Source organism: Nelumbo lutea, chromosome 4 (genome assembly GCF_056320005.1).
Source record: "Nelumbo lutea isolate HS-2025 chromosome 4, American lotus-T2T, whole genome shotgun sequence".
Taxonomy (NCBI): domain Eukaryota; kingdom Viridiplantae; phylum Streptophyta; class Magnoliopsida; order Proteales; family Nelumbonaceae; genus Nelumbo; species Nelumbo lutea.
Window position 1 is genome coordinate 101336383 of NC_142687.1, and position 12461 is coordinate 101348843.

Below are 12461 nucleotides of genomic sequence, written 5' to 3' on the forward strand. Positions count from 1 at the left end.
ACCATTACTCTAAAGAAAAATCTCTAAAAGTACCCTTAAGTTTTTAGGAAATTGATTAACTCTACCCCTAGTATTTATATATTGCCTTTAAATACCCCTATGTTTTCTAACAATTGACTAAATCCTCCATGTTATTAGCATTTTTAATCAGAAAGATGAAAATATCTATTTTACCCATCACCTTGTTGTTGCTAGAATTCATAGATGGATTTAATAGTTAAGATTGGGCTTTCATTTTGGTTGGAGAGGAAGGATTGTGAAGACGAGATGTGACCAAAGAGATGAGCTTTTATTCTTTTATCGGGATTCAAAGGTAGAAAAAAAAGGTGGTGCACCATTCCACCGTCCCAATGGGTTTGTTAAAAAGCCTGCATTTGTAGCGCTTGTATGAAGTTCATACAATGCTCTCATAAAGCACCGATTATGACGGGCAATGTTTTTGAACCACCGTTGACTCGGACAGTCAGACCGTTCGGCCTAGAAACCGTCCAAGCAACTAGTTCCGTTTCACCCCTGACCTGTTCTTGGATAAAAAACCGTTGAATTCATAAAAAAACCACTGATTAGGGTGGTCGAACTGTTGATTCATTTGACCTGGACAGCGGTTCGTAGTTTGAGAAATTACAAAGAGGGGAGAAACTTTGAGTTGAGACACGAACTTAGATCTGATGTCCTGAGAGAGAAGAAGAAGAAGAAAAAGAAATTGCAGAGATCTAAGAAAAAGTTTCATTTTTTCTCAGATCTTAGATCTAGATCCGAGAAAAAAATGAAAAATCAATCTCAGATCTGAGATCCGAGAACTCGTATCTCAGATCTCAGATATGTCATCTGCGCTGTTACTACCGTCGACATCTTGTCGTTGCCGTCGCTGTCGCCGGTGAGCGCCGAATCATTCTCCTCCTTTTCCTTCTTCTTCCCTCCTTCCCTTTTTCTTTCTCTTCTTTTCTTTTCTCCTTTCTTTCTTTCCTTCTTCTATTCTTTCTCAGCCGACAAAGGACTCTTCTCCACTCCTCCGGTCCTCCTTTCTTTGTTTCTCATATATTATATTGCCCTAATGTAAACCGTCTGAACCATTTGACCTGAACGGTCAAACCACTAACCCAAAAACCGGTAGCTAGAATGGTTCCATTTTTGGATCCGTTTTTAAAGCCTTGATGATGGGTGTGGCCAAACCCTCATCAATCGTAATATGAAGGAAAGTTATATGATAATATAATGAGTCCGGATTACTGTATACTGCATTCTTTCTTTTTCTTTCTCCTTCACTTTTTTGCTATTAAGAAAAGCAAACTAAAGCTAAGCAATGGAGTGTGTACCGATGAAAAGATTTTGCACAGGTAGAAGCTTCTACAGAATCCTTTATTACAGGTAGAGGCGTCTATAGAATTTTACAAAGAACTCAAATTTTTAGGCATTGAAAAAAAATGAAAAATAAAGGATAATAAAATCAACCACAAATAAAAAAAGGTAATGCTTGGTTTTAAAGAAATGGAACGTTAAGGACAATAAAATTGGCAGGATTAAGACATGTTTTCATAATAATTTTGGATATAAGAGCAAGGGTAGAGTTATTTGCCCTATGCGTAACGCGCGGATTCGCCAATTTCTGTGGGTCCCATCTAAAATTCGATAATCTCTCTACCTCTCCAGCCTTCTCTCTTTCCTCAGCTTTCGAAGCGAGCGCTGCTGCCATAACTCAGAAGGAAGCTAGCAGTCTGCAACGGGTATGCTGCAGACAAAAGAAAATCTCTCTCACTTTCTTTCTAATTTTCCAAAAAATAAATGTTACTCGAAACCCTAATCGTTGATCTCTCTGAATTATCGTAAACGATCTCATCCCAATGTCTCAAATTTTTGATCCAAGAGCGTTCGCAGTTCGTCTCAATCTGCAGTTTTTGGGGCAAAAACGATGCTTCCTTCAATGGCAATGGTTTCTCTGGTAGGATGAAAAATACTACGGCAAGGGTTGAGTTCTGGATATGGCATTGCCTCATTTGATGATGAACATTCCTCCTTGGTGTTGTTTTCGGAATGTCGTTTTCGAGGAGCAGAGAAATTTGAGTTCAAGTGTTCCCGTTGCTCTCTCCAGCACTGGGAACACCATTTCCAGAGATTCGACGGGAATTTTTCCAGAAGGGTTCCGTTTGAGACGGAGAGCTGTCGTCGTACGAGGGAGGCTGAATGCGACGGGGTTGCAGACTGTTGAGAACGGCCAGATTCGGACGGGCGTCGAAATTCCAGTTACTTGCTACCAGGTATCTATTTTGTTTACTTATTTGTTAAGTTTTCCTCCTCTGCTCATTAGTGTCTTGTTCGTTGGTTGAAACTTAACTTACAGTCATCATAACTGGGTTCACTATATGTTGGTAAATTTGTACTTTGAGTTTGCTCGTATGTTTACAATGTGCCACTCTTTTAGTTAAATTTGAACTAGAACGATATTCTGAAATGGGCATTTGGATGGACACTGTTGAAAGAAGGTAAATGTGAAGCTTATGCTGGTGGTGGGGGGGGGGGTTGTTCGGAGAGTTCCTTTAGAAGGGGATGGCTAAACAACACCATGGACGCTACTTTCATCTCTCTCACCCCGAAGAAGATGGAAGCAGTGGAACTGAAGGACATTAGATCAATTGGCTTGCTACTCGGTCTCTATAGGGTGGTTGGTAGGTTCTCTTGTGTAGGATGATAGAAGCTCTAGATGGTACTGTAACACACCTTATGTGTAAGAAAGGTGAAAGTGGTTGGTGAAAATAAAAATAGGGAGAAAGGGATTTGTTTGGAAATTGGATCTAGAAGACATATATGACCATATGGTTTAGAACTCTTTGAATTATATCTTAATGTCCAAACTGGTTTTGTTGAGAAGTGGAGGAAATGTTGTCTTGCATCTTAGTGTGGCCGGTAGTCCTTAAACGGAGTGAGTCTCACTAAAGACAACTGACGGCAACAAACACTAAAATAACCAGAACTGCAAGAGTGCAAACACCACTCTTTCAGTTTTGCAACCTATAAAGGAGATGACCTTGAATCTCTACTCTAGCAGGAGGTGAAAGGATTTCAGGGGTCTTTGTGGCTCGAAAACAAGCACAGAGAAAGGGAACAGTTGTTACAATCATTTTTTGATAATAAATAAAGTAATTTATTAAGATTAATCAAGATGAACAAACATAAGGTACAAAATAGAGTTCCCACAAAGAGGCACGAGATGCTTTCTCAAGACAAATAAAAATTACAACTGAGCCCAAAATAAGTGATCCCTATGCACCCATTGCTTAGCTAAAAGGTCTGCCAGCCCATTAGCTGATCTCCTCTCCCATTGAACTCTAACTGTTAAATTGGAGGTTAATCACTTAAATATTCTTATCACCCCCCTATATGATCACGCTACAGTCTCCGACTCTTTCAGCCACCCAATTACCAATTTAGAGTCTCCTTCAACGACCTATCTTGCGAAGTTCATTTATTTTGCCAGTTGTGCTCCCTGTAAAACTGCTTGGACCTCTGCACTAACTACATCCCCCACTCCGATTGGACCAGAAAACAAGGCAACAATCTAACCATCTGCATCCTAAACTCCTCCAATACCAGAAGGCCCAGGATTACCAAGGTTGCCACCATCAAAGTTTAGCTTGATAAAGCCTTCTTCAGAGGATTCTAGGCAACAACCAACTTGTTCTTAACTGAAGAAGAATTTGCAACCACTTCCCATTTTCTCCACATGTCAACTAGAGAGAATTGTGAAAAAAAGATTCAATGCTTTGACCCAATTAAGAGTCTTGCTTAGCAAACAATCCCAGACAGAAGCCTCATCCCTCTCTTTATCATTGAAGATTCTATTATTTCCTTCCTCCCATACTGTCCATACCAAAACAGCCCTAATACATCTCCATAAAACTCTCCCTCTTTGGCCACTTGAAGTTTGTAGGGTCAAAGAGTCCCCCAATTTGCAAAGGCAACATCCACCGACAACCAAATAAACCAAAAAATCTTCTCCAAAGCTCCATGACAAGAAGGCAGGAGATTAGTGGATGGTGATAGTTTTATCCATTATCTTTGCAAAGGATACATCAATTTGGGGAATACTAAGGTTGGGTCTTTTCTTTTGCAAGATGTCCAAAGGATACACCAAAGTTGTTCGTTAACGCTGCAACTAAAACATGATTCAACTTTGGCACCAAAAGCTTTAATACAAAATGGGCTGACCCAACAAGGAGGAAAACTCTAACTGGAAGATGAAAACTGGAAATAGTAATCTGCAATGGTAGAGGGTCGGCAAACACTGCTTGATTCTGATTGGCTAGTTGGCGGGCTTTGTGCTAATGGTAATGGACCAGTCAATGAACACTGTAGGGTAAAGATCTTGCAAAGCAGATGAAGGAGCCTTGCAACTTGCTCTTGTGCTAGCCTTGTAGCTTGGTCTCGTGGGCTTAGGTCTCATAGTTTGGAATCTTGGTCTTACAAATTTGCGACCTTGCAAGGTCGTTACTCTTCGTGCGACACGAGGTTCTAGGGTTTGTCGATTCCTGCATGGTATGTGAGGTTTTGGCCTCACCTCTTCTTTCCATGTTGGGTTAAGACTCGTTCCCCTGGGCCTCATGGGTTGAAGCCTCACCTGTTTTGCTTCCATTGCCTCGTAGGCTGCATCATCCTCCCCAGTTTGAGGAGAACTTGACCTCGAGCTTGAGATCTCACAGGCCTCATTCTCACCATGGTAAGGATATAAGTGTTAACATTGAACACATTAGAGGTCTTGAAATGGAGGGGAAGCTCAACTCAATAGGCATTGTTATTGATTTTCTTAATGATACAACAAGGTTCAAGTTTCCAATTCTGCAATTTGCATAGTTTGTTTGTTGGAAATCTTTTAGGGGTTAGGATCACCCACATCAAGTCACATTTTTTTTTTATAGGAAATGGTACATGAAGTCACCTTTTTCAAAGCAAACTTTCTTCTGTGTTTGAGAAGAGGCTTGCATCCTGGAGGAAAAATTATCTCTCCTTAGGGGGGAGAATCACTTTGATTAGGTCTACCCTAGCTAACTTTCCTGTCTACTTTCTGTCAGTGTTTAAGATCCCCACCAAGGTTTCAAACTTTTTGGAAAAATTAATGAGGGACTTTCTTTGGGAGCCTGGAGAGGAAAAGAGACATCATAGGGTGATTTGGGAGGTGGTAACTAGAGGTAAAAAGCTAGGAGGCCTTGGGTTGGTAACATTAAGAAAAGGAATATGGCCTTGCTGGGGAGATGGTTGTGGAGGTTTACAACGGAAAAAGATAAGTTGTGGGCTAAGGTTGTGGCTAGCATACATGGGCTGGAAGACAACGGTTGGGATCCTAGAATCGCTACAAGGGCTACAATTGCTTCTCCTTGGAAATCCATTCATGATTTGCTTCCAGCTTTCTCCCCCTGGGTCTGGTATGGCCTTAACTCTAGCAATCGAATAAAGTTTTGGGAACAAACTTGGGTAGGGGATTCACCTCTGAAGGACCAGTTCCCCTCCTTGTATGCTTTGTCAGACTTGAAAAATAAACCTATTTCTTCTTTCTTAGGTCCTTCAGATTCCACTTTTGGTTTTGGTTGGAACCTAGGCCTGAGAAGGGCAATTAGGGATACAGGCTTGGACAACATCTTGAAGGGATAGGAAATCCATCACATGGACGCCCAAAGATTGCGGAATAAGGGGGCGAATTTCAAAAACTTTTCTCTCCCTTCAACTGGGAATCAAATTCCTCATTTAGAAAATCATATTTTCAAGGATCATTCTTGAACCATAAACTGAACCAGATCTGAACCAAAAGGAGTAGGGAGAGATAATACCTGATACAGAGAAGTAGTATCTCCCAATGGAGGTGTTCACGCCCAAGGAGGGATCCAAAATCTGCTCCCACTGAAGATGGCGCAGTGCAGGGTGGAGCAGAATCAACAGTGTTCTTCCAAAAGAACTTGATCATTCTCAAGAATCACCTGAACGGCTTGTGAATACAACTCCCACCAATTTTTTCTCCAAAAGATTGGAATCAAGATCCAATCTTGATTTCTCCCAAGAACTGGAGATCGAACAGCTGTAGGCGGCGACTGCAGGAAGTCAGCGACAAGAGAGTATTTGCAGGGTGCAGATTCTCTCTTCTTGTGATTTCAGCTCTGAAGACAAGAATCTCTGTATTGCTTGCTTGTGATGTCTAAAGGCTGCCGCCCCCTCTTCCTTTTATAGACTTAAAGGGATCAGCTCCTAATCCCATTAGGAGTTGCTAACCCAAATCATATTTGGATTATAAGTCCCTTTATGATAAGGGATAACCCTTATCTTATCTGCAGATTAGATCAGCCATCTCCTAATCTAATTAGGAAGTTTCCAGATCTAAATCTTATTTAGATCTTGGACTATCTATTGCTTGCTTGTGATTGTGTTGGGATGTCTAAAGGCTGCCGCCCCCTCTTCTTTTTATAGACTTAAAGGGATCAGCTCCTAATCACATTAGGAGTTGCTAACCCAAATCATATCTGGATTATAAGTCCCTTTAAGATAAAGGATAACCCTTATCTTATCTGCAGATTAGATTAGCCATCTCCTAATCTAATTAGGAAGTTTCCAAATCTAAATCTTATTTAGATCTTGGACTCTCTAAGTGGATAGGGTGTGGGCCCAATCCTATCAGCTGATCCATCTTAGAATTCGCCCCTTAAGTGGCTAATCAAATTAGCCCAGTTCGAAATGGGCTTAAGACCCATTTAAGGTTATGTATTCATTTAGCCTTCCAAACTGTTGCCCAGTTGGTCTTCCTTGTATGGCGTGGGACCCAAACATTGATTTACACATCAGTCACATGGGTTCAGCCCAGCCTTTGTTACAAGGCCTGGCCGAATACACTGTTATGGATAGTGCACCCCTTGAAACCCATCAGATGGGCTCTATGCGCCCAACACTTACCCTAAGTGGTCCCTGGGCCAAGCCACCTTGTAACACCCAGGGACTGTGGGCAGATGCAAGATTAGCCCATCAGGTATTATCCTCAATGGTCTTACACTTAACATCTCAGCCCATAATGATCATACACTGCCCGACAAGAGAGGACCTCTCCCTCGGCTGCAAGGAACAGTGTTGCACTCTGTGCTTATATGGATCCCGGGAATTAAAACCTTTTGCAAACATTTTAGAAACCATAATATATATACTTTCATATTTCATATAAAATATATTTTGAAAAACAAATCTCAACATTTGAAATTGGCTGCCGGTAGTCTTGGTTTCCATCAGTGAGAGTGCATCCCCGATCATTACCTTTGTCCGACAAAAGGGTTGATCCTATCACTATGATCACCCACTCAGATGAATTCTCAGACTGTCCCAACATACCCAGGTTTTGACCCCCGCTAAGGATCTCACTGATTGGTACATCAAAGACAGCCCAATCCGACACCTAGTGCAGTATCATAATCGAGTTTAGGGGTCGGGTGTAACTTTCCAGTTTTGCCCATTAATCTCCAAGGTCCAGGGCAATATTGGAAATCTGGTCAAGTTCAAAGATTCAATTAATCCTACACTGTATGTGCCTAGGGTCTCACCCCGGTAGCTGAGACAAGCCACCCCAACCGACTTGGTGGCGCCACAGTGTCAGCCTTGTCAGGATAGGTCTCCCCAGACCGACCCACTGGCTGTGAACATTCTAAACTAACACGAGTCTCATTAAGTGTCCAGTTTAAGGGTATTACACAGAAACATACCAAGGGAACATGAATCAAATAAGCACTTTTATTGATTTACAATAAACTCATAAAGTACATCATTTTGATTGAAGCTGAGGGCATACAAAACTGTCTAACACATCTTATCTTTGTTAACCATCCTTGAGAATGTTTTCTTGGATCCTAATAAGGAGGACACTAGATTCTGGACTCCTTCCACCTCAGGTACTTTCTCTTCTGCTTCCTTTTTTGAAACTTTAACTCAGCCTCCTGTCACAATTGGGGTGTCCTTTCCGGTTAAAGAGATCTGGAGCAAGCCCATTCCTCCTCGGATTGGTAGTTTTTGTTGGGAAATTTTCCTGGAAAGATTTAACACAAATGATTACTTCAAAAAAAGAGACCCAATTCTTGCTTACTTCCTAATTGGTGTATTCTATGTGTAGAGAAGATGGGCCGAATGGCCCATAGACTGTCATTTCATGTTATGTTATGTTTCTCTCTGTTGTGGGCCTTATTCTGGGCCCATACTCTGTAATATTCTGTTTTTTATATTTTCCTGCTCACTCAAGGGCCTCTCTGTAATTTGTCAAAGATTAACTTATTAATAAGATGTTTAGAGTGTTAGAGAGGGGTTATGTTCGAACCTCTTACTCTCTAACACTCATTGCCGCCATCTCTCTCTTCTCTTCCTCTCTTGTTTGTTCATTTTCTGGTTTGAATCTAATCTCAAACAGTTCCATACATCAAGTGGGCTGTTTTTCAACTTGGTATCAGAGCAGGCCATTGCTTGGCGTGTCCCTCATGTGGTTCTAGTTTAGCCAACTACATGACGAGGTTCTAGGGCTGAAAGTTTACAGTCATCCGCCTGGTTCTTGGAGGTCATTGGAGGGTGCCCAAGTTTCTATACACTTGGAGAAGGGTTCGGTGACCAGGAAGAATCAGAGAGCAAGTTGTTTGGCCTGATTTGAAATCAGAGAAAAGGACTTTTGAAGTTATCTCAGAGAACAAGTGTTCGGCCTGGTTTATAGTTCAAACCAGAGACTCTCTTGCTGTAAGTCTTTTCTCAGTCTTTTGCTGAGTTATTTTTTGTTGTTTGGGAGGACTATTAAAGCATTCAAAGCCCACATACATTCGGCCCACTGTTGCTGGACTGTTTTTCTGGGTTGTTTTGGAAGTGCTATTCGGCTGATTATTGGACTGCCGAGCTGCTGAAACTGATCTAAAACTAAGTGGCACTAGTCTCATCTTCATCCCAGCCTCTTCTTGGACCTATACTGAACACCTTGAAGTGGTTTCTTCTAGTTAACAGTAGGCTGTTAACTACTGCACACTGAGTGTTCGACGAAAGGTCTCTTAAGGACTGTGGCCCTGTTTTCTTCTCTTTGGGACAACGGCTGTTGAGAACCTGAATACCTTGTGATTGGAGGTTTGTTGGGTGTCCTTTAAAGGGTGAAACAGTAAAGAAAAACTACCACCGAACTGGACTGTCACAGTTATCAAGTCTGAACTGATTCAGTGAGCTAGTTGTTGTTGCCTATTCAGCTCAAACTAAACTCATCAAGACCCCAGTACCTTGAGAAACCTATTAAAAATCCTAATTGGAGCCTTTACATGATGGATTTCTCAAGCCTTGAAAACAAGAATGTTGCTGAATATGGACAGATTTTGGGAACCCCAACTGATTCTATGCTGGCTGTAACTACAGTTAAGCTTGATGGGACCAACTACTTGGCTTGGTCACAATCAGTGAAAATCCACATTTGTAGCAAAGGAAAATGGGGTTTTATTTCTGGGAGCAAGAAAGCTCCTCCAGAGGATGATCCATCTTATGAGAGATGGGTACAAGAAAACTACACAGTGATTGGGTGGCTTGTGAACTCAATGCAGCCACAGATTAGTCAGCATTATCTGTGGATGAACTCGGTTAAAGAAATCTGGGATAGTGTTGCAGAAACTTACTCCCAGAAGTTGAATGTTGCCAAAGCTTACAAACTGAGAAGTGATGTGAAGAATCTAAGACAGGGGGAGAAGTCACTTGCAGCATACTTCTCAGCCCTAAAATCTATATGGCAAGAGATTGATTTGATAGAGGCCGTGACATGGGATACCCCTAAGGATGCTGAAGCATATAGGAAATTGGTTGAAAGGAATAGGGTCTTTGAGTTCTTGACATCTTGTCCAAGGAAGATGTTTCATTGTCTCAAGCATATGCTTTGGTCAGTAGTGAAGAAAGCAGGAGGCAAGTGCAGGTTCAAGGGGTCAGTATCAATGATCATTTTGCAAATATGGGAATAAAACCCAAAGGGGTTACAGAAGCCCCCAGTGGCACAGTAAAGAAGGAGGTGGTGTGTGAATATTGCAAGAAGCCGAAACACACTAAGGACAAGTGCTGGAAATTGCATCCCAGTCTTGTCCCTATCCGATTCCAGAAGAAGAATGACAGTAGAAAGACAGGAAGTGCACATACAGCCACAAGTACAGATACAGAGTTTGAGTCTGCAAGTGCACAATTGGCAGCCATGAAAGCTGATTATGAGAAGTTTGGAAGGATGATCAGCCAGCTTGAAGGTGTAACTTCATCATCCAACCCTTCTGGAAGTCCAACCACCTCTGCATTTGCTCACTCAGGTATAAGGGCTTCTGCTAACCATGCATCTATCTTAGGTAATCCCAAGACCCCTTGGATCATTGACTCAGGTGCTTCTGATCACATGACCAACCTTTCCACTTTGTTTGTGTCATATGGTTTGCTTCCTGGTCGTGACAAAATCACCTTAGCTGATGGTTCTCTTGCCCCCATTTCTGGCAAGGGAACTGTCAAGCCTACAGACTCTTTACTTTTATCTTCTACTCTTCATGTACCTAAGTTAAATACCAACTTGTTATCTGTAAGTAGCTTGACCAAGTCATTGAATTGTTGTGTAACCTTTTTCCCTTCTCACTGTGTGTTTCGGGACCTGAAGTCTCGGAAGGTGATTGGGAGTGGCCATGAAGCGAATGGAATATACTTGCTCGACACCCCTGGCCAATGCTTTGATCATCCCAAGAGTGCTGCTTTTGGTTCTACTTCTTCAGAGTCAGTCAGTCAAATTATGTTGAGTCATTGTCGGTTGGGTCATTTAGCTTTTTCTGCTTTAAGTCATTTGCTTCCCAAACTGTTTAAGGGAGTCAGTGTATCCAGTCTCAATTGTGAGTAATAAAAGATCATCTTTTCTTTTTCATATTGTACACTCTGATGTGTGGGGGCCTTACCACTTATCCTCTATGGGGGGCTATAAATACTTTATCCTGTTCATTGATGACTTTTCTAGATTCACTTGGATATACTTAATGAAATCCCGAGATGAAGTTCCGAGACTTGTGAGGCAATTTCATGAGCTTGTTTTGACTCAATTTGGTACCAGAATTAAGGTTTTCAGATCTGACAATGCAAAAGAGTATTTTGAGAAGAGCTTATCCTTGTATCTCTCTGACATGGGGGTTATTCACCAAAGCTCCTGTGTTAGAACCCCTGAACAAAATGGAGTTGCTGAGAGAAAAAATAGACATATTGTTGAAGTTGCAAGGAGCCTTTTATTTGCCTCACATGTTCCCACAAGATTTTGGGGTGATGCTGTACTTACTGCTACCTATCTCATAAATCGTATGCCATCCAGGGTTTTAGGGTTTAAATCCCCCTTCAGTCTTCTTCATCCAGATAAGGATCTCTTCCCAATTCCTCTTCGTGTGTTTGGTTGTACCTGTTATGTTCACATTCCAAGTGTGCAGAGACACAAGTTTGAACCAAAAGCCCACAAATGCATCTTCCTCGGTTACTCCCCCACACAAAAGGGTTATTGTTGTTTTGATCCAAAGACTGGCACCAGACATGTCTCTATGGATGTTACCTTTGATGAACTTTCTCCTTTTTATGGTTCCTCTCAGGAAGGACATTGTCAACAGGGGGAGAGTCTGTCACAAGTTTTTGCTCTTCCCCTTCCTGTCCCAATTCAGTCTCTTGACAAATCTGTATCCTCACAAAATGAATCAAAGGAGGATCTGCCACTTCATTCCTCTTGTCCTAGTGCTCCTATTTCTTTACCTCCTCGTCCTACCCATAATCCCAAAGTGTATCAAAGGCAGAGATCCAGGAATAAGCAAGTGGTTTCCCTTACAACAGATGAGGCTCATACCCTCCCAATCACAGATGAGATAACAGGTATTGCTTCAGCTCCCTTGGAATCCCCCTTCCCAGATCTTGATGTCCCCATTGCTGTTAGGAAAGGAAAGCGGAAGTGTACTGCACACTGCATTTCCAAACACCTTTCTTATGACCTACTTTCCCCTTCATATTGTGCCTACCTCTCTTCAGTTGCTTCTAACCCCATTCGTAGGTCTGTATCAGAAGCTCTTGGGATTCCAGAATGGAGAGATGCCATGCAGGCTGAAATGGATGCTTTACATGAAAATGGTACTTGGGAGGTGGTGGATTTGCCTGAAGGGAAGGATCCAGTTGGATGCAAGTGGGTTTTTACCATTAAATACAGGGCAGATGGGACTATTGAGAGGTACAAGGCCAGACTTGTTGCAAAGGGCTACACACAGACATATGGGATTGACTATCTGGAGACTTTTGCCCCTGTTGCTAAGATGACATCTGTGAGGGTTCTTTTATCTCTGGCAGCTCACTTTGATTGGCCTCTCTATCAGTTAGATGTAAAGAATGCATTTCTGAATGGTGACTTACATGAGGAGGTCTACATGTGTCTTCCTCCAGGAATGTATGGGAAAGATATGCAA

General features: G+C 41.9%; 1 protein-coding gene across 2 annotated transcripts in view; it reads left to right on the forward strand.

Annotated features, from left to right (window-relative positions):
• The first annotated feature begins 1280 nt into the window (after positions 1-1280).
• PARC6 (plastid division protein) overlaps positions 1281-12461 on the forward strand; it is a 51246-nt gene continuing 40065 nt past the window's right edge. For both annotated transcript variants that reach the window (XM_088986269.1, XM_088986270.1), the window contains exon 1: positions 1281-2255. In XM_088986269.1, coding sequence (XP_088842395.1) covers positions 1980-2255 — 276 coding nt within the window. In that variant the 5' untranslated portion in view covers positions 1281-1979. The remainder of the gene's footprint in view (positions 2256-12461) is intronic.